Source organism: Myotis nattereri (assembly GCF_964212035.1).
Source record: "Myotis nattereri genome assembly, chromosome: 7".
NCBI lineage: Eukaryota > Metazoa > Chordata > Mammalia > Chiroptera > Vespertilionidae > Myotis > Myotis nattereri.
In genome coordinates, this window is record NC_138082.1 from 29,924,561 (window position 1) to 29,950,117 (window position 25,557).

Sequence of the window (25,557 nt, forward strand, 5' to 3'; positions counted from 1 at the left end):
AACCAGGTATGGAAAATTTAATTCAATTCTATTAGTGAGTGCCCTGACTGGTGTTGCTCAATGGGTAGAGTGTCTGCCTGTGACACCAAAGGGTTGTGGGTTCACCTCCTGGGCCCAGTTGGGGTGTTTCTTCCTTCCTTCCTCCTTTCCTCCCTCCCTCTCTCAATCCCTCCCTCCTTTCCTCTCTCTATAAAAAAAATTCTATTAGACCAAGTACAGTTGTTAGGTTGTTCTGGCATACTTAAGGCATACTTAATATATTAAAAAGTATTTCCTGGAGCATAAAATGGGGGAGGGGGGGCAATGGAGGAGACAGAAAGACAAAATCCTTTAATGGGTCTCTTTACTGCACAATAAAATTCATTGCCAAAATGCCCAACCAAAACATTTAATGTCAAATTAAAATAAAATCGATATGCTTACCAGCTGTCACTCCAAAGGTAATAAAGAGATAATGAACGTTGGCAGCATAGGCACTCAGTACCCAGCCCAGTGAGTTCACGAGTCCTCCAATGATCGCTGTCCCACGGCAGCCACAGGTGTTAATGAACAAGCCGATGAAAGGTCCTGCCGCAAAACATGGACAAGGGAATTGGAGAGCATTATGCTAAGTGAAATAAGCCAGTCAATGAAGGAAAAATACCACATGATCTCACTCATTCATGGATAATAGAGACCATTATAAACTTTTGAACAATAATAGATACAGAGGCAGAGCTGCCTCAAACAGATTGTCAAACTGCAGCGGGAAGGCCGGGGAGGGTTGGGGGCAGGAGGGAGGGGGGTAAGAGATCAACTAAAGGACTTGTATGCACGCATATAAGCATAACCAGTGGACATAAGACATTGGGGGATAGGGGAGGCTAGGGGACTGTCTAGGGCGGGGGGAAAAAATGGACACATATGTAATACCCTTTGTAATACTTTAAACAATAAATTTTAAAAAAAAGCATTTTATTTCCCTGCTTGCTTAGTAAACCCTCATATAAAGGCAAAGAATAAAACTTTTCTAGGTCTGTTAAATAAAACACCCCCACTGCTTTATGTATGTATTTATTCTTTGTTTTTTTTCAGCAAAAGAAAATAACCAAATTTAATGCATACATATGTATGGAAATCCCGCATACACGAGTCAGAGACCCCACCTGACATGAGAGGTTCAGACAGAAAGGGGAATCTAGGTATATGACATTCTGAGTAGGGGTGAGGTAATGCACCTCAGGGACTTCAAAGGGTCAAACCCCATGGCTTTATACGAAAAAAGGCTTCTCGCATGCAAAGATGGGTTTTAATAATTTCACTGTGAGCACAAGGTTCTAGGAGTTCAAGGAAGGTAGACCTGAAATAGATACATTGGCTCATTCTCTTCACACAGCAGAAGTCCTAAACTGATGTGGGGGCTCTATCCAGCCTGTCATTGCATTTTGTTTATCCCAAACAACAAGAAACTCTTAGCTGACTGTGTACCCAAATATGTTTTAAAAAATGTGTTGAATAATTGGTCACATTTAAAATGAAGAGAATTTAAAAAAAAATTCAGTGGCCGCACATTATCTTCCCACACAGCTCAAATCAGCTGGAGCTGTGCAGTAGCTGGTCCCTTTAACGGCATCACACCCTCTCTAGTTTGCCGCAGTCTCCACCTTCCCCTTAGTTTTATATCTGGCCTCCTGCTCTCATTTACATGAACTGTTTGGCTTCTGTGCACATTTCAGTTTTTGACTCCAGACCTAAAGGGAGTACAGGAAGGGGGTTCTCAGGACTCCCAGGCTTCAGGCAAAGAACCTATAGCGTGTTGTCACGAGGACACCAAGATGCAAGCCAAGCTGAAAAGGACTCCTCAGACTGGACCCATCAGGCGAGGCATTTATCACACCATGTGGAGATTCAGGAAAACACTCGTTATGCAAGATGTCCCAATGCTCACATTCTGATTGCTTACTTTACTATAATGCTCTAGTTTTTGTCAGCCCTCTTTGTTTTCTTCCTGATTTTGTGGTAATTTCGGATGTCACTGAAGCCTAATGCTTGTCTTGTAGTCAATGATTCTTTGTCCATATAGCAATCCAGATTTTAGCAATACAGTACAGTATGAAGCCATACTCAACATTCAGTAAGATGGCACATTTTAAACATCATCTCATTTTTTATCATTATTATCTTACATAGTTTCATAACTGTACTCAGGTGGGACTATGCAGGTTAAAAACTTGTTGAACTCTAAGGAGCTTCCCCTTTTAGCCCAAACTGAAAAACACCCTGTGGAGTTCTAACTATATTCATGTGCATATTTGGGTACACAGTCAGCTAAGAGTTTTTGTTGTTGTTATTTTGATCTAACGGTTTTGAGAGGGCCTAATTCTAAAAATTATGAAGGTAAATAAAGACTTATTCACTTAAGCCTATTATATTACAGAAAATAATTCAGTAGATAAATCTCTCAGAATAGATTTAATATAGTAAATATATTCTAGATAAATATACTTTTATAGGTATTATACAATAAGCACATTATGCAAATATGTAAACTAAGCATATCGATAAACATCTGGGGGAATTATTGGGAACAACTGAAATTCAAAGTTAAAGATATTTCTTTGATTTCTTTACAAATATTTTTATTTTTCTAAACCCGTGGTCATTTCACTACTTGAATCCAAATGAACGACTAAAAAGATAAAAATGCATGACTCATGGCTTTGCTGTTAATAGGCCTTTTAGGATCTGAAAGGCCAAGAGATCACAGTGCAGTAGCATGAACATGTTTTCTACATTACAGGAAGGCCCAGAAGCAAGTATTTCTGCCTGCTTATGAAACTTGCGTGAAGAAAGCATTTGAAGAAAAAGGGGGAGAAATTCCCAAGTGCAGATATTCCTGTCTACAGGAATAGTACATATCAAAAAGCAATATGAATTGCTTTACTGATAGGAACGTTAGTTAATAATGGTGTCTGGCTTTTGGTTCATCAACTCTCGCCCCATTCATTTATGATTTGCAGACGGGCAAAGTCAGACCCAGAAATGCCATGAGTGACTCCTCCACAGTTACAAACTATAGATACGCCAGGCCCAAGCGTTCTGACTGTTCTGTTTTCTAACCATTGCTTATTGATGGCCAGCGGCATCTCCAAGCTTTAACTGCTATTTCAACAAGATGAGAAGAACTCCCCACATGGTCTAAGGAGACGGGGAGAAGATTGAGACACAGTCCTTTGGCTATGATCCCCACTTTTGTAGAGGAATTCAGTGTTTTGGAATGAGATTATTCATCATCAGACTCTCTCTTCTCCAGAAGGAAATCGGAATCTCAGCCCATTTCCCACACAATAAAGTGTTATGTTGCTGCAGGGAACACCCTGAGGAAGTCATGATTTCTTGCCCATCCCAGCATCTTGTAGGTTAAAAACAGTTCAGGTGAAGGCAGAAACAATCTGAAGTGAGCTTTGGCATACCATCATGGATGAGGTTAGATATGAACTCCTGGTCTCTTGGACTAACCACCCCTCACGACAATAGGCGTTAGGAGCCTCTAAATCAGTGGCTCTCTGCCTTAGCTGAACATTGGAGTCACTTAGGAGCTTTAAAAAAAGAAAACAGCTCCCTCCCCCCAAACCCTGATGCTCCGGTCTCATCCCATGATCCTGATGTAATGGTCCAGGTGCAGCCCTAGCATTATGGTTATTAAAAGTGCTCAGGGGGCTCTGATGTGCAGCCAGGACTGACACCCACTGCTCTACATCCGCTTAGCAAGTCAGTGACCTTGTGCAGCCCACAGAGTCCCCTAATGACATGGCTTCCACCAGGAATTATTCTGAGAGCCATCACTAAGTCTGCTGGAAATCTAAATAATGTGTTAAAAATTGTTAAAGAATGGAATCTTCTGCAGAAACTGGCAAAATCCATGCTAGCAAAGAATGAAAAACAAGAATGAAATTATTGAATTTCCCCTGTGCAACTCACTGCCCAACAGAGAGATGGCTTTCAAGTTTGTAACATAATTCACATTTTTTAAATTTAAAAGAGATAACCCAATTGTGCTTACAGTGATTAGAAAATAAAAACAATTTGTATTTATCTACTTCAGATATATTTTCAGTTCTCATTCAACATCGTGGCAGGCAGTGTGGTATAGTGGACACCATTTTGGAATCCAGTGGACCAGGTTTAAAGCTGGTCCCACACTTACTGGCTGATCAACCTTAGGTAAGTTACTTAATGTCTCTGAGCATTGTATGTTCTTCCTGTCAGGTGGGGATGATGGGCTGGCCTCCAGTATTGCTGCTGGATCAAATGAGATCATATACATAATATTGGTGTGGCATGTAGTAAGTGCTAAATAAAGGGGGCTGTTCTTGATGGCTTCTGGCTTGAAAAAATACTCAATGCATCTGCAGCTCCCCTGTACCAGGCAGCTCTAGACAATGAACAGCCATTTAGGGTTATGATAGAATAAAAGACCTTTCGTTGATATGACTATGAGCCTTGCTGTGTTATGATTTCTGAGCCCCACAGCAAAAGATGTTTTTTAGGTACCTTTTCTGTAGAAAGGTTAGTCTACAATCTAAAGTTCCATTGTCTGGACTTCAGGGATTCTGGGCTCTCAAACAGAATTCTGAATATAGTTATCTCCCAATTAAACTGAAGATAACAACCACATTTCACCATCATTACAAATTCAGTGTTGTTATTTTGAGGATCAACTTCAAAACTATATTCAGTCATTTCAGGACTAGTTTCCATTGCTTAAGACAGCTTTATCGGGTATTTTGGAAAATGCTGTGATATTATATGCCCTGGCTTTTTGCTGAGTCTTCTTTTTTTTTGTTGTAAATACACACTTCCTAGATGGAATCTATAAGTACTTTGTTCAATCTCTTAAAATTTTATTTTTGAAAAGGTAAAAATCAAACAAACAAAACCACCCAGGATTTTAAGTATTCTAGAAGAACAATTTTCTTTTACTGACTTATTGAGAAGGTATATTTACTACATCCAACACAAAACCAGCACATTCCCTACATCACAGTAAAACTTACATTTTTTGTATGACAAATAGTCCTAGTTTTAGCCCAACGCAGGGTTGAAGAAGTCAGGTCATCAATGTTATAGGCAAACATAATTTCTTAATTACACATACATAATGATGCCCTTATTTAATTTTAAAACTAGGTCAGTATTAATTCTCTTTGATAAACACACACACGTCCCACCCATATCTTGGGAAATAACAGTTTGTCCTTGTTTTCTCTCATTAGTATTATTACTGTATTAATATCATGTGTATTGCCCAAAATAGCATTAATTGAGAGCCAGCCAAGATCAACAAATCGCTGAGTTGAATTCAAACGATTACTTGCTAATGTAGAAACCACTGAAAAGTCATAGACTCCCATCAAACACTCATATGCTTGTCATACACATATTCTCACAAAACCAGAAAAAGATTTGAGGCCATTTATGTTTCTGGTATAAAATATATCACAAATATTTTAAATTAAAAAAAAAACTGACATAAAATGATGGTTGCTTCTTTCAAGTGGAGCAAGTGAACATTAGGGTATAGGGTAGATTGTTAGAATTAAATGAGATAATGTAAAGGAAAGCACCTGGTATATAATAAGTACTTGAATATTAGTTGACAGTGAAAGCTGTTTAGTTCCAAAAATGAAACACATTAGCTATAATAACAGATTACATTTATAATAACTTCTGGTTTAGTATTTCCAATTGATAAGAATTGGTTTCATAGATTGATGTATGGGTAGGCTTAACTAGAAAATGCAAGAATATATTACTATTGCTCCCTATTTGCTATATCAGTATCTTTCCTAAAAATAGTTTAATAGATTTTCCAATAGCATATGATCAATTTCAAATTAATTAGAACTCTGAAATAAGATTGTTAGTTGACTTTTATAGTGTTCTCTCTAAAATTTTTATTTTATAAATATTAATAAGTGTTAAATGAACAGATATTTGTAATGATATATAATTGTGTTACAACAGTTAAGAAAACAGAGCTTGGGGCAAAAGAGAGTTTTAAAAATAATCAATTTAAAAAATACTCCAAGTGTTTATAATATTCAAATAACAATATCATACAAAAGGACAAATCTGGTATGACTCCACTTATATAAGGTACTTAGAGTAATCAAATTCATAAAGACTGAAAATAGAATGGGGGTGGCCAGGGGCTGGGGGAGGAGGAATAGGGAGTTACTGTTCAATGGATACAGAGTTTCAGTTTGGGAAGATGAAAAAGGTTCTGGAGATGGAGGGTGGTGATGAATGTACTCAACAGCATTAAACTGTTTACCTAAAAATGGTTAAAATGGTAAACTTTATATTATGTACATTTTGCTACAATAAATAGTAACATCACTAACATTACTGTTTCAACAATATAAAACATTACTTATGGTGGGGAATTGTCATTTTATAACTATTCGGTTTTACAACAGGTGACAGGCGAACATACCCACAATCAAGGTGATGCCCATGCTGAGGGAGCTGACCCATGCGGTCAGGCCACGGCTCTGATGGAATTCTTCGAGCCATTCCACATTGAGGACCCCCAGGGCCATCTGGGAACCCATGATGAGGATGTGCACGAAGAAAGAGGAAAGGACCATCATCCAAGCCCATCCGCCATCAATGTTTGGGTGGGATTTAAGTGTCTTCTTGTCTTTGGGGACATCTTCAAAATCATACCCAATGTCTTCATGACTTGTATACATTTTCCAAGATTTTCTGAAATACATATGAAAAATCATTTTATTGAATGTCAAAACAAAAAAAAATCTTCATCTTCTTTGGACAGCTCTACCTCCTCATCATAACCGAAGTGGCCCCATCATCCTTCAGATGAATCTGTCATCATGCAGATTTGGGAACACTTTTTCACTTTTTCTCAGGACCAAGTGCTTTTATGAAAGTTGTTTAACCTTTAAAGTCACTCTATATGTAAGTATTATAATCCCTATTTTAAATATATGAAAATAGAGAAAGGAGGCAACTTTCCCAAAGTCTCATAGGTAATAAGCAGTGTGGTCAGACAGGAAATGAAGGTTTGAATCCAGCTATTTCTGATTCTAAAGCTCATTCCTAAGTCCCTTATTGAGATGGATGAAAAAGGTATCAGAGAAAGAAGACGCCTGGCCTTAGGCAGCGTTGCAGAGCAGCTTCACCTTGATGGGGCCCTGGCATATGTTCTGGTTCTCATTTTGTGGATCTAAGTGCTCAATAGAGCCGGAATGGATTAACCTCAGGAGGACTGACTTGTGTGTACCCAACTCAGGAGAGATTTACAAAGTAGAAGCCAATTAACTATCTTACAATGGGAGATACAGCTTTTTAATGTTGGTGATTTGTGCTTTGCCTAGTTACATCTCTCAAGATGTTCGAACAAGAGGAAGGAGGCTGGATGGAGCTGGGAGGGGGTGATGCTAAGTCAGGGAGGACTCTGGTGTTGTTTTATTTTTTTAGGATGAGAATTAAGGGGGTGCATAAGAACGGAGGATAAGGAGCAAAAGGAGAGGATGACTAATCTTGGAGGTGGTGGGATCAGAGGGTTGATCTTGATCGGGGGAGAAACCTATCCTCCTCTGAGACTATAGCAAGTAGAGGTGGGCGGAGATAAGATTGTGAGTAGAGGGGAGAGAGTTACACCTACTGGTCTAAATTTTTTGGTGAAGTAGGATGTTTAGGTCATTGGCTGAGATTGAGGAGGATGGTGGTTATGAAAAGGCCTCGATGTTCAGGATAATGGAAGAGACTGTTGCCTACTACATATGGAAATGATTGTTGGGCAGTTCCAAATGGAGCTGAGTCTTGCAGGGCACCATTGCAAGACCACAGGTAGTGGAGCACCAAGCACAGAACAGCAGGAGCACTCTGCCCCAAAAGCAAGGAGGCAGAGTATCATCCATAGAGAACTTTAAAACAACAACTGGCTCAAAGTTGCTCTGCTTTTTTATGATCAATATGTGCCAGCAGTGCCCTAGCTGATTTGGCTCAGCGGATGGAGCGTCGTACTGAAGGGTCCCAGGTTGGATTCCGGTTAAGGGCACATGCCCAGGTGGTGGGCTCAATCCCCAGTAGGGGGCGTGTGGGAGGCAGCCGATCAATGATTCCCTGTCATCATTGATGTTTCTATCTCTCTCTCCCTCTCCCTTCCTCTCTGAAATAAATAAAAATATATTAAAAAAATATGTGCCAGCAATTCTAGACAATGTCGCTAATAAAATACTCCTCTCCAAAACATCTTTTGCTGGTCAAAGTTCCAAACAGTATGTTTCAATATTATACATCTGTAAGCTTCAAATTAGGATGCTTTATTACTCATCCTTTCTTAAACATTGTATTCTACATGGAAATTATTTCATGGAACCGCTGGTTACGCAGTTGAGCCCTGGCACAGGTGTGGCCAGTAACACACACTTGTTCTGAGAGTAAATTCCTAAGAGTGCAGAGTTGTTGGAGCTCACCTCGGCTCAATCCGGGTCTGCGGTCCCTGCATTGCCACATGTCACTGCAGGACATTTGAGTGAACTGTAACAGCAGTTACTGTGGAGATGAAGACCAGAACTCGAGTTACTTCACCATTCTGCAGCTCTACTAGTATATGCCCACCTGGAGATTTTATTTTTGTTGAAAATTTAAAATAGCAAAACAGAGTTCAAGAGTGAGAGGTGAAAAACTTTGGTTTGGAAATTAAAATTTGGAGTCAATACATGAAATGGTTTGCTCAATTTGAATTATGTCTTGAAAGTGAAATCTATTCTTTTTTCACAATCTATACTAATAAAAGCCTATGGTGATCGTAACGCCCTCATGCTGTGTCGCCCTCACGCTGCAACTAGCAATCACCAAGAGGCTGCATGTGCAGCAGGTGCATGTGGATGGGCGGGGCTGCGTGAGCTGTGAGGTGCATGGGTGGGCAGGGACTTGACGCTGCGCTGGCAGCTGCCACTGCCCAGAGCTGGCTCCAGACTCAGGCAAGCCGTTGATGGTGACTGCAGCTGCAAGGGCCCCAGGCTCAGGCAACAAGGGCCTGGCCAAGGCTCAGGCAGCCTCGCAGCCAGCAGTGGCAGCAGCAGAGGCGATATGGGGGTATCGCCTTCCCCTGATCACTGGGTCGCCTCCCACAGAGGGAGGCCAGAGGCAGCAGCAGCAAGGGTGTGATGGTGCCTTCTCCTGATAAGTCGATCGCCTCTGGCAGAGGGAAGCCAGACTGTGGCTTAGGCCCTCTCCCCAGGCTGAGGGACACCCCCCCCCCGCCCCCCCAGTGCACAAACTTTCATGCACCGAGCCTCTAGTTAATTTATAACAGAAGAACAAATAAAATCATAATTATTACAGACCATTACAAATGATTATTGCTGGAAAATCATTTTGTGGCAATGAAGGATGATGGTATAAAAAATGATCCCAAATACACTGGGAACAACTCCAACTGTGGAATGTCCCAGGTGTGTAATGATGTGAATGGGGAGGACAGAGAAGCAGACTCTGAATTGCAGAGCCTCTTTCTGTATGCTCCTAATCACTCCTAAGAATTGTTTTCACCTTTTTAAAGGCCACATGACCTTCAAAATCAAAAATACTTACTTTATAGCAGGGGTGGGGAACATCCAGCCCTCGGATGGTATAAGGCCTGCAAAATCATTTGGTCTGGCCTTGCCAAGGCAACCACAGGACTCAAAATTCAATAAATCTAGGAGCTTTTTTTATAGCAGCATAAACTTGTATTAAGTGAATTATATTAAGTGAGTGATGTTATAAATATCCAAATGGCCCTTGATAGATAAAGGTCCCCCACCCATGCTTTGCAGGGAAAGTTTGCTGATCCATGCACGATAGCATTGGTTCTGGTTAGCAGTTTGTCAGAGAGACATGGGCTCCAGGAAACCAGGATGCTTGTGGAAGAGCAATGTCATGGATCTGTCTTGGGGCTCATCTTGATTTTTCCTGTCTCTCATACCTCATTCTTGTTATTATTGTTTTTATCTTTTAAATGATTCTATATCTTAGATAGTTGTCCAGTTCTCAATTGCCACACTTCCTGCTCTCAGCCACGGTCCTTTCCACTTCCCCATTATCCAGACTGCAGGGAGTAATAAAATGCTGTCTTGCCATATAATTTTCTCACCTCATCAAATTATCTTTAGGATTAACTCCCCCCCACCCCCCCACCCCCCACCCCCTCCGCCCCCCCCCACCCCCCCCCGCCCAACACACACACACACACACACACACACACACACACACACAACTTGGTGTGGCTGACCAAGGCTGCCAGGTTCCCTTCCTGCACATCTGCCCACCCCCACCCCAGCCTGGTCCCTCCTCCTATCCCCCAACCTTAGCATTTTGCTGTCCAGCCCCGTGAAGCACCTGCAGCTCCCCACACTTGGCACAGTCCCTCTTTAAAAAAAAAAAAAAATTTTATTGAGTTCAGACAGGAATGGAGAGGGAGGGAGAAATAGAAACATCAATGAGAGAGAATCATTGATTGGATACCTCCTGCCCACCCCTTATTGGGGATCAAGCCCACAACGCAGGCATGTGCCCTGACCTGGAATCAAACCTGGGACCCTTCAGTCCCCAGGCCGATGCTCTATCCCCTAAGCCAAACTGGCTAAGGTGGCACAGTCTCTTTTAAGCTTGTGTGTATGCCTTTCTCTTCTTTCCTGTTTTGGAAACATACTTCTCTTTTTCTAACCTCCTGGTCCTCTTCTGCTCATGTTTCAAAATTCAACTAAATTATAACAGTGAACCCAGAAATAGTAAGAAAAAATCCTCCGCAAACATGTCAAATATCCAATATTAGACAGAGTAGGTGTTAAGTAAATCAGTCATGGTATAGCCGTGCAAAGCAAGTCCACCATCAAAAATCAAATCACACACACAAAAAAAATCAAATCACACTGAACTCTGAAGACATAGAAAGTGTGAATTATACGTGGGGGCCACAAAATGGGGCACATGTCATGATCCCTTTGTTGTTGAAAATATGTATTTATAGGAAAGAAGACTGGAGTGAAAAAAAGAAAAATGATGGTCATTATTTTTTGGATGACAGTCTTACAAATAATTTTTGCTCTTTTTAAAAAAATCTCATTGGTAAAAAAACAACAACTAAGTAAACATATATTAACTTTATAAGAAACTAAAGGCCCCTTTATCTTTTAAACACCATCTGGATCAGCTTCTTACCTCCATAGATTAGTGACTAAATTATAAAAGAGGGGGGAAACAAAAGAAAGACAATTAATCCAAGAGCCACTTTCATTGGGAAGTCCAGCCTGTGTTGGACTCTAGGCTTGTGTGTGTGTGTGTGTGTCTGCTACCACCCTCCTCTCCCCCAAGGAGAAAATAGCCTGCCTAAGGATAGAAAGGGACAGAGCAGCCTTTCAATCCAGAACTCATAGCCCAGGAAATTGCTGCACTGTCATAAAGCCAAGAGGATGAACCTAGAAAGGGTCCTGAGGGTGTTTGGTGGTTGTCCACCCTCAGTCCCTGCTGGCTGTATGTAGAATCCCGAGGGGCCAGAAAGAGCAGCTGGACAGTGGGTATGACTGGCCAATCTATATATATAAAAGGCTAATATGCTGAGTGGCTGTCCGATTGGTAGCTATGATGTGCACTGACCACCAGGGGGCAGACGCTCAATGCAGGAGCTACTGAGCTGCAGTGACTTGGCAGCAGTGGTTCTCGGATGACACACCCTGAAACCAGAGAGCGGGGAGTCCAATTCCTCTCAGGGCTGCATGATTCCACCTTTGGCCGGCTGTGCGTTATGTTGTTGCTGGGGCACTGTTGGCCCCGAATCTGGTTTACTGCACACTTGCATTTGTGTTCCACACCCTGTACAACAGCAACTTTGCAGAGTGCCCTCTCACACTCCAGGACTCCTTGGGGGATGTCGGAGAGCCAGTTTCAGCCCAGTCCCTGCAGGCCAGGCTGGGGGACCCCACTTGCTGGAGGGACCCTCCCCCCTCACTCCACAGCCACCCTTCAAGCCACGATGCCACCCTAGATGCAGCCGGCTGGGGAGGAACCGAAGCAGGTTGGCTCCAGGGCATGTCTAGTCTGTCTTGCCCAGTCCTGGCCCACTGGCCACTTTCTAATTAATTTCCTTTCAATGTGCATGAATCCGTGCACCGGGTCACTAGTAAAAGTAATAACATCCTTTACAATCAGTGGAACAATATTCAGCTGTTTCATAAGATAAAACAGTACTACTTGGCATTTTCCTAAAGTCCATCTACATAAGAAACACTTTTGAAATAGTAATACCAAAGTTACAGTTTTTCAACCCATGAGTTGAAATAATCATTTCTTTTTTCTTTTAAAATATATTTTTATTGATCTAAAAGAGGAAGGGAGAGGGAGAAAGAGGCAAAAACATCAATGATAAGAGAGAATCATTGCTTGGCTGCCTCCTGCATGCCCTCTACTAGGAATCAAGCCTGCAACCTGGGCATGTGCCCTTGACTGGAATTGAACCTAGGACCCTTCAGTCCATAGGCTGATGCTCTATCCACTGAGCCAAATCAGCTAAGGCAATAATCATTTTCTTAAGCAATGTTAAGAACTTCACAGTCTGCCGGGATCCGGTCCATGCTTGCTGTTTCAAGGGACCTGGCATATATGGCATACTGTTCTTAATATGTTTGCTCACCTTCTTGGCACTATGTGTTTTAACCAAGGTTTCTGAGAAAGGTTGTTTCCCCAGGTAGGGATTTTCCCCTGAAGTTAGGGAGGGAATAAACCTCTCAACTAGTGCCAGGCGGGTAGTTAATCACTTTAACTACGAACAATCATGCTTAAGCTACATAATCTTTACTCCCTGGAATGGAGATAAGAAACGCCCTACCTTTGTAATAGAGATTGATAGGATTGAATCAACTGGTATAAATACAGATGTAACAAGACAGCGAGAGACAGAAATTGGCACAGAACCTACACAGAACGTTCTCTAGAGACAGAAGAACTTCGCTGGAGAGAACATGGCAAAAGATCCTGGACAGAAACTGACCTCAGAACCTAGAGACAGAACCTAGCGAGAGAACATGGCAAAAGATCCTGGACTGAACCTGACTACAGAAATTGGCAAGAGAACCTGACTAGAACCTGGTGACTGAACCTGGCTGGAGAACCTGGACAGAACCTGGCTGGAGAACCTAGCGAGGGAACTTGGCTACAGAACCTGGCTGGAGAACCTGGAGAACCTGGCTGGAGAACCTAGCAAGACAACATGGACACAGAACCTGGCTGGAGATCCTAACCAGAACTTCACTAGAGATCCTGACCAGAACTTGGCTAGAGATCCTGGCTAGGCTGCTGATCAACTGAACGCTGTCTCCGTGTCATTCCTTCTTCGCCGACTCCGTCCACACCTTTGGGGACCCCTGGACCTGCTGGGGTTGGACCCCGGCAACAGTCTTACTGAGTTATTTATTTTATGGGTGAAGAGATGCAGTTGTCATTGAACTGTTCTTGATATTTCCAGTTTGTCATAAGTAAAGATGCGGAATAGCATTTAATAGACTGGTTTTATTCAAGAGGCACAGCTGTGCATGTAGACTTTAGTGTCAGATGGAGAGAGCTCCTGGAGGTGGGGGTGGGTAAACGAAGTTCTGTCAGGTCCTCAGGAGGTTCCTGAAGATCTACCAGAGCCGTCTGCATTTCACACCTAAGTCTCTCTAAAAGTAATTCCTGTTTTGACAAATCACAGTCAACTTATTGTCCAACCAGGTTCACTAAAAAACAAAAGTGAAGAGCCCTGGCCGGTGGCTCAGTTGGTTGGAGTATTGTCCCATACACCCGAAAGGTTGTGGATTCACACCTGGTCAAGGCACATGCCCAGGTTGCAGGTTCCTTCCCCGGTGGGGTGCATGCAGCAGGCAGTGGATAGGTGTTTTGTCACATGGATGTTCTCTCTCCCTCTCCCTTCCTCTCTCTCTAAAATTAATTTAAAAAGTTCCTTTTAAAAAACAAACAAATAAAAAAGCCCAAAAGTCAACAGAAGAAAAATGTCTGTCTATTCTACCAAGTTTTCTTAAGCATGTTAGCATTTCTATAATGATGAGTTAGAAAGAGTTGTTTGCATATTATGATCCTCCTGTGCACCTGGAGAAAAAGGGAGAATTAGGAGAGGGCTCTGGAGCACTCTGCCCCAGGCTCCAAGTCTGTCTTCACCTTAAGGCCTTCAAGGCTCCCTCTAGCCCTTTCCACGTTCTGACACACATGTAAAATGACAACATGCGTGTGGTACACGGGGGTAAATGGAGGCACGGAAATGTGGGTCTTCCACTAAGGGTCAATCTATAAAAAATATAGTACCCATTCTAAGCTCCCCTGTTGGAAGATCAGCATATAACATTAGGACTTCACACTGAAGAAGGTGAAGGAAGCAAGTGGAAAGATACTATTGGGACAAATAGTCAACCTTCCATTCTCCCCAAGCGTGAGTTCATGAACGATGCAAAAGAAATCATAAATGGGGGAAATGAAGTAACACATCAGAGATTAAAAAGGAATTAAATTTCCACAGCTCTGGTACCAGAGCACCTCCCATAAGCAAGTGGTTCATTTTTAATTTGGCTATTGTGATGATGTGAGCATGCGGTGAGCTCATTATAAATAAGAGGCAAAGAGGAAAGTGCCAAGTTAAAATTAAAATGACAATGTTCTGCAAAGGTGGACGGAGCATGTTGGCAGCAGGTTCTTTATTAGATCCCAGCTGAGGCGGAGGGTCCACATGTAACTTGCTCTGTAGAAACTTTGCCTCTAGACCTGCCCAGGAACTGTTGGGCCTTCAAACGGGGCACTTGGGGCCAACAGGCTGAAGAGACTGGAGCAACCAAAGCTGGTGCTGAGCTTGTGTGGGGAAGACAGCGCAGGAGGAACCAGAGGGACCCCGGCTGGGGAAAATAGGCAGATAAATGCCTTCTATGGGCCAGGGACTGCGCTGGGTGGCTTCTCCACCATGATCTTGTCCAGTTGGTATTAATGTCCCATTTCACAGATGAGGAGACTGAGGCTATTTGTCAAATGGAGGCGATGAAGTTTAGAGAGGTCAAACTAAACTAGCAGGTACTGGAACCCAGGCCTGCCGGATTCCAAAGCTTATTTTACACCCAGCCCCCGTTCTTGTCTCCCTCCGCCCCTTCATTCTCACACTCACACTCTCACACTAATCCACAAAGAAGCCAGACAAGGGGAAAATAAATCTTTCTAATCGCCACTAATAACCCACACTCATCCTTGCTAAGAGGCTGAATCAACTTTTCCACGGAAAGAAAACGGCTTAATGGGTAAGCAGAGTTGAGCTCCTAAAACAAGTCTATGGCCTGGGCGGCATTTGGCTCTGAAATGGCCCTCTCCGGTCTCTCGCCTCATTTTAATCCCCCCTTTCCTCCCTGGGAGCCTTGATCGGCACCGCTATGGGCGTGGGGGGAACAGCATCTGCACGCCTCGGGGCCCCCTCCGAGCGCCCTCCCGACGCCCCTGGCCCCCTCCCGGGCACTCTGTTATCCGACGTCCCCCCCGCCCCCCCCCCCCCCGCTCCCCCAGGTGCCCAGAGACCCCTCATCCCCTGGCGCGCTCGGAACCCGCCAGCTCCACCGGAAAGAGGCGCGGATCGCAGTCCCGGCGGGCTGAGCACCCCCGAATGTCCCCTAGCCCCAGTCCCCGGTCTCCCCTCTTCGCTTCGAGACTGGCGGTTCGAGTCCCAAACTGGAGGCTGTGAGAGAAGACGGGGGACGGGACCGGGCTCGGGGCGGAGCCGAGTGTAGGTTCCGAGGGGGCGCCGAGCCCCTGGACGGTGCGCGCGGGCCCGTGGCCACGGGGAGAGCGGGGCGCGCATCCTCTTGCTCCGCCCTGGACCGCAGGTTACCCCGCCGCCCAGGTGGCCTCGCCAGCAGCTCGGGAGGCTGCCTCCCCCTCCCCCCACAAGGCTGCCTGGGCGCGACCACCGCACTTGGAGCAGCCCTGCCCTCGACCGCTAGGCAGCCGTTCCCGACGCTCCCCAGGTTCTGTGCCGCCTCTTCCCGAGGGTCTCCGGGGTGCCACCCACAGCCCCCAATTCCAAGATGCCCCCAGGGCCTTTCCATCTCCCGGGCCCGCGGCGCCGCGCAGCCTCGGAATACTCACCGCCCAGGGCGCGCAGGGCTGCGGCCTCACTGGGCTCCCGGCCCGGATCCTCGGACTTGCGGTTTCCCTCGGAGCCCCCTGAACTGCTGGGCGAAGAGATTTGGTGCAGTGTCGCCTATCATCCTGGATTTGTGGGTGCCTGCGGCGCGGCGCTCCACCCGGCTCCGTGCGCTCGGCGTGGGGCTCCGGGCTCCTCTGTCGCTTGATGTCGAGCCAGGTGAGCGTCTGGTGAAGCTTTGAGCTCGAGGCCTCCGTCTTTAAAAAGGGTCCTTTGGAGGGAGCCCGAACCTAACCTGAGCTCCCTTCCAATCAGTGCAATTTCGAATCTCCAGCTCGTTCATTCCTGTACCGGCTAATTCTGGTTTGGCAGAAAAAAATTGCAGTCTCCTCACGTGCACACTCTTGTGGCCGGTCGTAGATTATAGCTTTGGTTGAGGCTCGCTAATGGCTCTGCACAGTTTTATTACTGAAGGCGAGGACCTGAAACCGAACCCAAGATGCAGGTGAGAACAGGAGTATCTTCCATGTCTCTGAGATAGGAGACCCGTGATGAAAAAGACCCCCACCCAACTCTGGGCCACAAAATATGGCAGTTTGTAGGTGCAAGAGGAGGGCAGGTCTGGCAGTATTCTTGGCCAAAGAGGACTGAAATATCCCTTCTCCTTTGTCCCATGATGGGTCCCACAGCTCCCTGCTTTTCCTCCAGTATCTGATGGTCCGTCGTTGCTTACCTTCCGTTCATGGGCACCAGACACAAGTTTCATTTCCACGTATGGCTACCCTTTTCCCAACACAATGATTTGCCCATGGAAAAAATTTTAATACCTGTGAGGTGAATGTTGGAATAAAGGAAGCCAGGGCTATTTTACTGTAGTAGTTTCCTATTGCTGGTGTGATAAATTATCACAAACTCAGTAGCTGAAAACGGCACAGATTTATTATCTTACAGTTCTGGAGGTTAGCAGTCTGAAATAGGTTCTAGCTGGCTAACCTCACGGTGTTGGCAGGGTTGTGTTCCTCCTGGCAGCTCAGGCAAGAGCCACCAGCTCCTTGGCTCACGGCCACTTCCTCTGTCTTCAAAGCCAGCAGTGTTACATCATTGTGTGCCTTTCCCCTATAGTCACACCACCTTCTGTCTCTCCTGTTCTCCCTCTTCCACTTTGAAAGGCTCTTGGGATTACACTGGGCCTACCCACTGGTTATTGGGTTATTGGATAATCCAAATAATCTCCCTGTTTTAAGGTCAGCTGATTAGCAATCTTAATTCCACCTGTGACCCTAATTTCCCTTTGCCATGTAAGGTAACATACAGGCTGCAGGGATTAGGCTGTGGCCATCTTGGAGAGACTGTTATTCTATCCACCTACAATTTCTTTCTTCCTTTCTTGTTTCTTCTTCTTCTTTTTTTTTTGCAAGAAAGAATAGTCACATGCATTTCACATCGCCACTTCTTATTTCAAATCTTGATTAAAAAGTAATTGAGAACACTGAGAAATTGTGGCTAAGTGAGGACATTTTGATGAGGCACTGGGCTTATGGGTCCAAATGTTTCACGTTTGCTCATCAGAACATGAGCAATTAGGTGCTTAGTGTCTCTTGGGCTGTCCTCCAATACCACTCCTTTCAGCAAGGCTTTTGACGGCAAGTCAAGATTGGGGTTCCTGGCAAACATCTCAAATTTAGATGATTCATTTTGTTTTAAAAGAGGTGTGTAAGGCTTTTAAGTCTGTTCCCCCCTCCCCTCTGAAATCTAATAGATTTATTGAGGGATAATTGATATAGTATGAACTGCACATATTTAAATCTACAATTTGATGAGTTTTAGCATAAGTCTGTGGAACCATCACTTCAAATAACTCCAGAATTTTCCTTGTACCCTTTGTAATTCAGCCCTCGGCTCCTCCATTCCCCCAGGCAACCTCTCATCTGCTATCTGCAAAGCTTCTACCCTGAAAGGTACTTTACATCTAAAATGCCTCTCAGGAGGCTTTTCTCCTCCCCAGCTTTACTGAGATGTAAATCACAAATGAAATTGCATACATTTGAAGTATACAATGTGATGACTTGATACACATATACATTGTGAAATGACTACCGCAATCAGGTTGATTAACACATTCATCACTTCACGTAGTTACCTTTTAAAAAATACATTTTTATTGATTTCAGAGAGGAAGGGAGAGGGAGAGAGAGATAGAAACATCAATGATGAGAGAGAATCATTGATCGGCTGTCTCCTGCACGTGTCCCACAGGGGATCAAGCCCGAAACCCAGGTATGTGCCCTGACTGGGAATTGAACCCTGGGGGAACTCTTGATTTCTGGGCTGACACTCAATTGCCAAGCCACACCGGCCAGGCTAGTTACCTTTTTCAGTGGTGAAAAGGCTTAAGGCAAATTTCAAGAATACAATACAGTATTGTTAACTGTAGTTACCATGCTATACATTCTATCCCCAGAACTTATAACTGGAAGTTTGTACCCTCTGACCTACATCCCTTCCATTTCCCCCATCCCTCAGCCCCTGGCAACCACCATTGTATTCTGTTTTTATGAGTTTGACTTTTGTTTTTAGATTCTACATATGAGTGAGATCATGCAGTCTTTTCTGTCTAACTCATTTCACTTAACATAATGTCTTACAATTTCATCCATGTTGTCACAAAAGGCAGGATATTCTTTTTTTTTTGGAGCTGAATAATATTCCATTGTATACAGATACCACATGTTCATTAGCCACAGATCCATTGACAGGCATTTAGTTGCTTCCATATCTTGTCTTTGTAAATAATGCTGCAATAAACATGGCGTGCAAGTATATCTTCAAGATCCTGATTTTCCTTTCCTGTTAAAGGCTGTTCTGATAAATAAATTGTTTCATCTGTGCTACAACGCAAACAAGTCTTGAAATTATAATGATAAGTAAAAGAGGTCAGTGTTATGACCACACAGTGCATGATTCCATTTATATGAGAGGTCCAGAATAGGGACATCTATAGAGACAGAAGTAGATTGGTGGTTGCCTAGGGCTGCGGATGTTAGACAGAAAATAGAGACTGCTAATGGGCATAGTGCTTGTTTCAGAGATGGAAATGCTCTAAAAGTGATTTTGGCGATGGGTTGTGCAAGTCTATATCCTAAAAATTATTATGTGAATATCCTAAAATTATTAAATTGTAAAAACACAGACCAAAACGAAACCAAAATCCAAATTTAAAATCTCCCCAAACTGACAAGTAGACCATAAATGAACCAGTCCTGAGCCTGGGTTATCATCTAAGTGTATTGCTGAGTCTACTTCTATGTGCCTGAAGTCCAAGCTACAGTGAATCTTCCTTAAGCAATAATTTTTATGTAGTCATACTAGTATACATTTGTCTAATGCATACACATAGAAGAGCCTACTATTTTAAAGTTTATCAACCTATCTGCTGCTTCGTGGTACCTGCAACCTCCTCATTTGTCAGATAGGCAGACTGCAACAGAGCCCTCAAGTTTTCTTGAATATCTGGGGCATGAGATCCTATGGGAAGGCCATTGCTTTTCAATAGGGGTATTCTAAGCAAGATCATGAGAGAAATCCCAGCACTTCAGATTTGAATTTTCTTCCTGGTATAGGACCTCCCCAGACTTTATCTCAAAGCACACAGAACTACTGCCCCTAGTAGTTTCAGACCTACATTTACCAGGAATTCAAATTCAAAGAACAGATCAAGGTGATTAGATACAAAGCAAACTCAGAGACATGTTTCTGTCTTTAAATTAGTCTTCAAGTATTTTTACATTTTCCTTTCTGATAACCAGTATCCTCATGTAGTAGCATATGATTTCATAAGAGTAGAAGGTCTAAAAATGCCAGTTCTGTTACTAACTTGGAAATTAAACACTTTTTCACAATGGGTCTTAAAGAAATAAGGCTTGATTCATGGGGGTTGTATTACAGTTCTGTTTATTAATATTATATATTATTTGTTTAACTTTTATGAAATCAGTGATGGTATTAGCAAATCATTAAAACTTTTTTCTGCAGCTATAGATTTTTCTTCTTCTTTAAAAAATATTTTTTATTGATTTTTAGAGAGGAAGAGAGAGTGAGAGAGAAATAGAAATATTAATGATGAGAGAGAATCATTGATCAGCTGCCTCCTGCATGCCTTCCAGTGAAGACTGAGCCCATGACCCGGGCTGTGCCCTGACCAGGTTAATAGGTCGATGCTCAACCACTGAGTGACACCGACCAGACTAGATTTTTCTTCTTTTATTTAATATTCATTTTCTTGCCCTAACCGGTTTGGCCCAGTGGATAGAGCGTCGGCCTGTGGACTGAAAGGTCCCAGGTTCGATTCCGGTCAAGGGCATGTACCTTGGTTGTGGGCACATCCTCAGTGGGGGGTGTGCAGGAGGCAGCTGATCAATGTTTCTCTCTCATTGATGTTTCTGACTATCTCTCTCCCTTCCTCTCTGTAAAAAAAATCAATAAAATATATTTAAAAATATTCATTTTCTTGAAAAGTTTCATGTAGATCAAATATTATTTTAAATGCTCTCAGCTTATTCAGTAATGGAAATGCCTGGTAAATCTTTCTGAGACTAGAAAAATCCTCATGTACTGATATATTTATATACCAAATATATGTTTTATAGCAGGGGTCCTCAAACTATGGCCCGTGGGCCACATGCAAATACAAATATTGTATTTGTTCCCGTTTTGTTTTTTTATTTCAAAATAAGATATGTGCAGTGTGCATAGGAATTTGTTCATAGTTTTTTTTTAAACTATTGTCTGGCCCTCCAATGGTCTGAGGGACAGTGAACTGGCCCCCCTGTTTAAAAAATTTGAGGACCCCTGTTTTATAGGTTAGGATTTAAATTTTATTATTTATCTTAAACTATACTATTTTTAACATATTTTGAGTGTCCAAAAATGGATCATTGGCATTAAACATCCATGCTCAATACTCAAAAGTCAATTGCACATCATATGCTTTGAGAATGTCAATAATAAATAGGATAAATTTGGGACTCCATGAATATGGGTGCGAAATATCTAGCACTTCCTCTTGTTAGGTGTGACCACAGTGTGGCCTTCTTTGCAATAACAAATGTTTCTAAAGCAACCAGTTGAAGATACGAGATGTGGGTGCTGCAAATCTAAGGAAAAAAGAAGACTTTGGTTGGAGTACTTGAACCATTCTCTTCTTGTGGGACAGGTTATATTTGGTAAAATTAATACAGGGTATTGTGAGATGATGTATAGTTTAAGGGAGACTTAGTAAACAGTTTCTTTTACTTTACACAGGAGGAAGGTAGTTCTCTTTTCTATGATCATTTTTGATGGATTTTGTATACTTCTACCCTGTACCTTTAAGACAAACTTAGGAAACCCATTAGCCAGAGCTCAATCAGAAAGAGCTGCAGCTCTTCAGCCCTGTTCTAACAGTGTTCTTGAACCTCTGCTCTGTCTTGCCCTTGACTTTGGACTTCCTCCATTCTGTTTGCTACCTCACTCCTGTTGACTTGGCCTTGTGACTCAGGTCCCTAGATTTTCTCTTCACCTTGACAGTAAATCTTCCAGCGCCAGGCTGTTTTTGTAACATTGTTCACCAGGCCATTTCCCCATCTGGGTCTACCCTGGCTCCTCTGCAAGAGAAGATCAGATTATTTCAATGTATTGTGAAGCCTGAGGCCAGCATTAGGAAACTATTAGGATTGTGTAAACAGTGATTATGAAAATCAAGGAGCTGGCCTCTTCCTGGTTGTGAAGCGGCAGAGCCTCTGTGACAGAGGCCGGGAACACACAGTGCTTAGGTGTTCAGGTTGTGAGGGCAGTCATCTTGGAGCTGGAAGCCCAGCTTCTCCCCTCTGTATCTATGTGACCTGGGCATGAGCCCTAGCATGGGTCTGATGACAGTACTCATCAAAGGTTTATTGTGAGAATTAACTAAGATAATGCATAAGAAGCACCATGCTTGGCATGTAGTGAGGGAACTTGTTTCTAAAGTAGCAGTAATGGTGTCATCCAAATCCATTCCACTTGGGAGCAAAAAACTGCCTTACAGCACAGCCTGTTTGAGAGGCAGCATGCATTAGTGGTTGAAAACATGCACCCTGGAGCTTCGTGGCCTGGATTCAAATCTGAAGGTTCACCACTTATTTCACCTCTTAATGAGGTCACTAAGTATTTCTACATTTTAATGTCATCTTCTGTAAAATGGGAAGTAGAAGAAAAAGGAGGAGAAGGAGGAGGAAAAAGAGGAGGCAAGTGTTATAAAGTAGAATGCAGTAGGCGGAGAGGAGTGAGGGGAGGGTTGCTCTGTTCTTTTATACATTTAGGTTGGTCTTGACAAGTGTAGAGCTTTTCATTTCCACTTATTATAGGACACTTACTTTTAAAATAACACTTAAATGAAATGCTGAGTTCATGTAAGAAAATTATCAGTAAATAATTGTTCAGGCAGATGCTATGCAAATAACTGACATTTGTCTGGCACTTGTTATTTTCAGGCCGTGTTAATGCTCAGCCTTGGCTGAACGTTAGAATCACCTAGGGAGTTTTCAAAATTCCAGATGGTCAAACCATACTCCAGGCCAACTGCATCAGAACAATGTGCCAAGCAACTGCCCACCCCCACCCCACAGGGGATTTGTTTTCTGGAGAAATTGAACTACAAAGTGTTCACACTCAGCTATCAGGCAGGACAGAAGGTGTGGCTATGGATCAGACCTTGAGCTGGGAGACTGAGTGAAGTCTGCTCATTGGACAGACACCCTCCCCCCTCCCCCCAGCACCTTTCACCTGTCCAGACACCATCAATCTGGCTTATAGTTCTCAAACAGGAGACTGGAAGATTCTTTCTTGAAGAAATCGACTGGATCTAAAAAGAGTAATTTGCCAATAATGGTGTTTTGAGGATGCCCAATGAAAAAGTTGCCTCTCTACCCAATCATAACCAGCAAAACTCGCCCTTTGGCACGTTCTTCCCTGCCCATGAGTTTCTAGTCAGCTTTCCAACAAAGGACTATAGGAAGGAAGTCCAAATATATGCACACTAAGTTAATTGCATTCTACGAAGTTGGTTACAGCAGTGGAATTGAGGGATGGTCCAATTATGAATTAAGTAGGTCATACAACAGTAGTAGCGGGCAGGTGGTACCACTCACCTGGCCCATCACTGGTGTCTGCTGGCTAAGCATTATCAGTGTGCTGACAGTGAGCCTGGCACTGAGCTATCTCTGATGAGAAATGAGCTGCTTTTACGGGATTCATGCCCATGCTATGCAGGCATTCTTGCTCTCTGTAGAAACTGGTGTAGGAATGAACTCATGACCTAAACCATGCTAGTCACCCCCGCCCCAGCTCTTTGGCTATAACTGTTGGGAAAGAGACATTCTCTGCTGGACTTGCAAAGCTGGTAGGACCCAAGCCTGAGACTGTCACGGGGGTGGAGGGGTTGGGGGGGAAGGGTTCTTGCTATCTAATGGAGCACAGGGGGTGCACTATCTAAGGTTACAGTTAGCACAAAGAGAAGAGAGCCAAGAGTTGGAAAAGCAAGGAAATGATGCCTTCATTTAAGCCGTTGAGCCCAGCCGTCCTTCCCAGAATCTCCCCATGCTTTTCTATTACATGAACCAAAATGTGCTCTTGAGCCAGTTTGAATTGAGATTCATCCCTTGCAAGTGTGAGGATCCTGAATCACATAAGGCCCCTGTGCCTTGTATTATGATGGTGTCCATGGCTCTCATGTGTGATTGGTTTTCAGTGGCCCCAGGCCCAGAATGGCCTTCAGTAACGAACAGGGCATGCTTGAAAGAGTCGTACTCCTTGCTGTTGGGTATGTGAGAAGGTCCCTCTCTGATCCCAGGGACCTTGGAGAACATCTTCTGTTTTGCTGCTCTTGTCCTCTCTACTCTGTCTCTGGAAATCAGACCTTCTCTAGTTGCCAACAACAAAACAATTGCTGTGGGAAAACATCTTTTCACGTGTTCAGTCCAGAACCAAGGCTCATCCGCTTCTTTTTCCAGAAAAGCTCCGCGTTGGGGATTAAAAGGGTGTGCCTATCTTGAAGTTTGCCTCTGGGCATTTTCATCAGCAGCAGTGAGAAGCAAGAGAGGATGAGATTTGCAGGGAGACCTTTCTTGAACAGGGGAAGCAAAAGAAAGTCTCAGTATGACCGCCTGAGGTTCAGAATTTAAATGACATGTATGAGCAGGGGCAGTGTAGAGCAAAGTTGTCAAGGAAATTAAGAGTTGTTGGAGGGCAACTCACTCTGAATTCTGTGGCCCACCTTTCCCTCCCTGTTGTTCCTCTCTAGTAGTGTCTCGCTCATTTAGTCACTGAAGTCAATTTGTCCCCTAATCGTGTCCAACTGGCTCTCTTACACCATTTACCTGAGACTATTGGAAATTATATTCCTCATCCTCTGGCCAAACTGCCACCTCCTGAGTCCTCAGTGTCTTCATTGCCATAATTCATTTCAGAAGTAAGTCTCAGATCATGTTAACCCCTGTGGAATCAGGTCTTCCACTTGAAGCACCCACCCCCCATCTCCTCCTCTCCCAACCTCAACCCCCACCTTATAGTCCTTGGGACTCTGCATGTCCTGGGCTCCAGCCAGACCGAATCCTCCTTCCCTTAATCACCCCAGTCTCTGCATAGGGCCTTACAATTTTCTACCTGTGTGCCTTTTGTCATATAATTCCCTTTGCCTGAGATGCCCTTCTCTCCTTTCTATACTTCAAGGACACCTTGACTCTATTCTGTCACTCAGCAGAGATGTTCTTGATAACCCTTGAACAAATCTGTCGACATAAGACATTAGAACATCCAAACCTACAGAGAATTTTAATAAGAATTTATTTGAACCAAACTGAAGATAATTGCCAGGGAGCAATATCTCAAATACATCAGAAAATAATAGTTTTGCAGCTTCTTTTATGCCCTTGTTGGGGGAAGGGAGACAGGGGACAAGTAGACCAGTAAACAGATGACCTAACTTCAGATAGTGATGAAAGCAGAGAAATGATAAGTGAAAACACAACAAGATGGGACTTGGAGGCTTTGAGATATATTTTGATCACTCTTAAATGATACAAGTTACAGATGTCTTGCCTATTTTCAAGGGTCAAAAACGTTTTGCAAAGATGAATAGATGAATGAACAATGAGTTATGACATTTTCCCAAGGGCTGTGTTTATTTTAATTGATTCTGTAATCTTAAGAAAATCTTATGATTCAGTGGATTTTAGGTATCTGACAGAAGGTAGGTGAGAGAAGGATATTTTGAGACAGGACTTTTTCTGTGCTTCCCCTCCTCCTTCATTTCATGTGCTGTGATTTCAGGTCAAGTCTGAGTTTTGATGAGGTGGTCCTCAAATTCAGACATTTAATTCTGACCT

The 25,557-nt window shown here is 43.3% G+C and overlaps 1 protein-coding gene across 1 annotated transcript in view; it reads right to left on the minus strand.

The window, feature by feature from the left end:
* Positions 1-16,515, minus strand: part of SLC16A14 (solute carrier family 16 member 14) — a 31,581-nt gene extending 15,066 nt beyond the window's left edge. The window contains exons 1-3 of the mRNA XM_081096222.1: positions 16,162-16,515; positions 6,479-6,750; positions 424-567 (exon numbers count right to left, since the gene is read on the minus strand). Coding sequence (XP_080952348.1) covers positions 424-567; positions 6,479-6,737 — 403 coding nt within the window. The 5' untranslated portion in view covers positions 6,738-6,750; positions 16,162-16,515. The remainder of the gene's footprint in view (positions 1-423; positions 568-6,478; positions 6,751-16,161) is intronic.
* Positions 16,516-25,557: the final 9,042 nt, after the last annotated feature.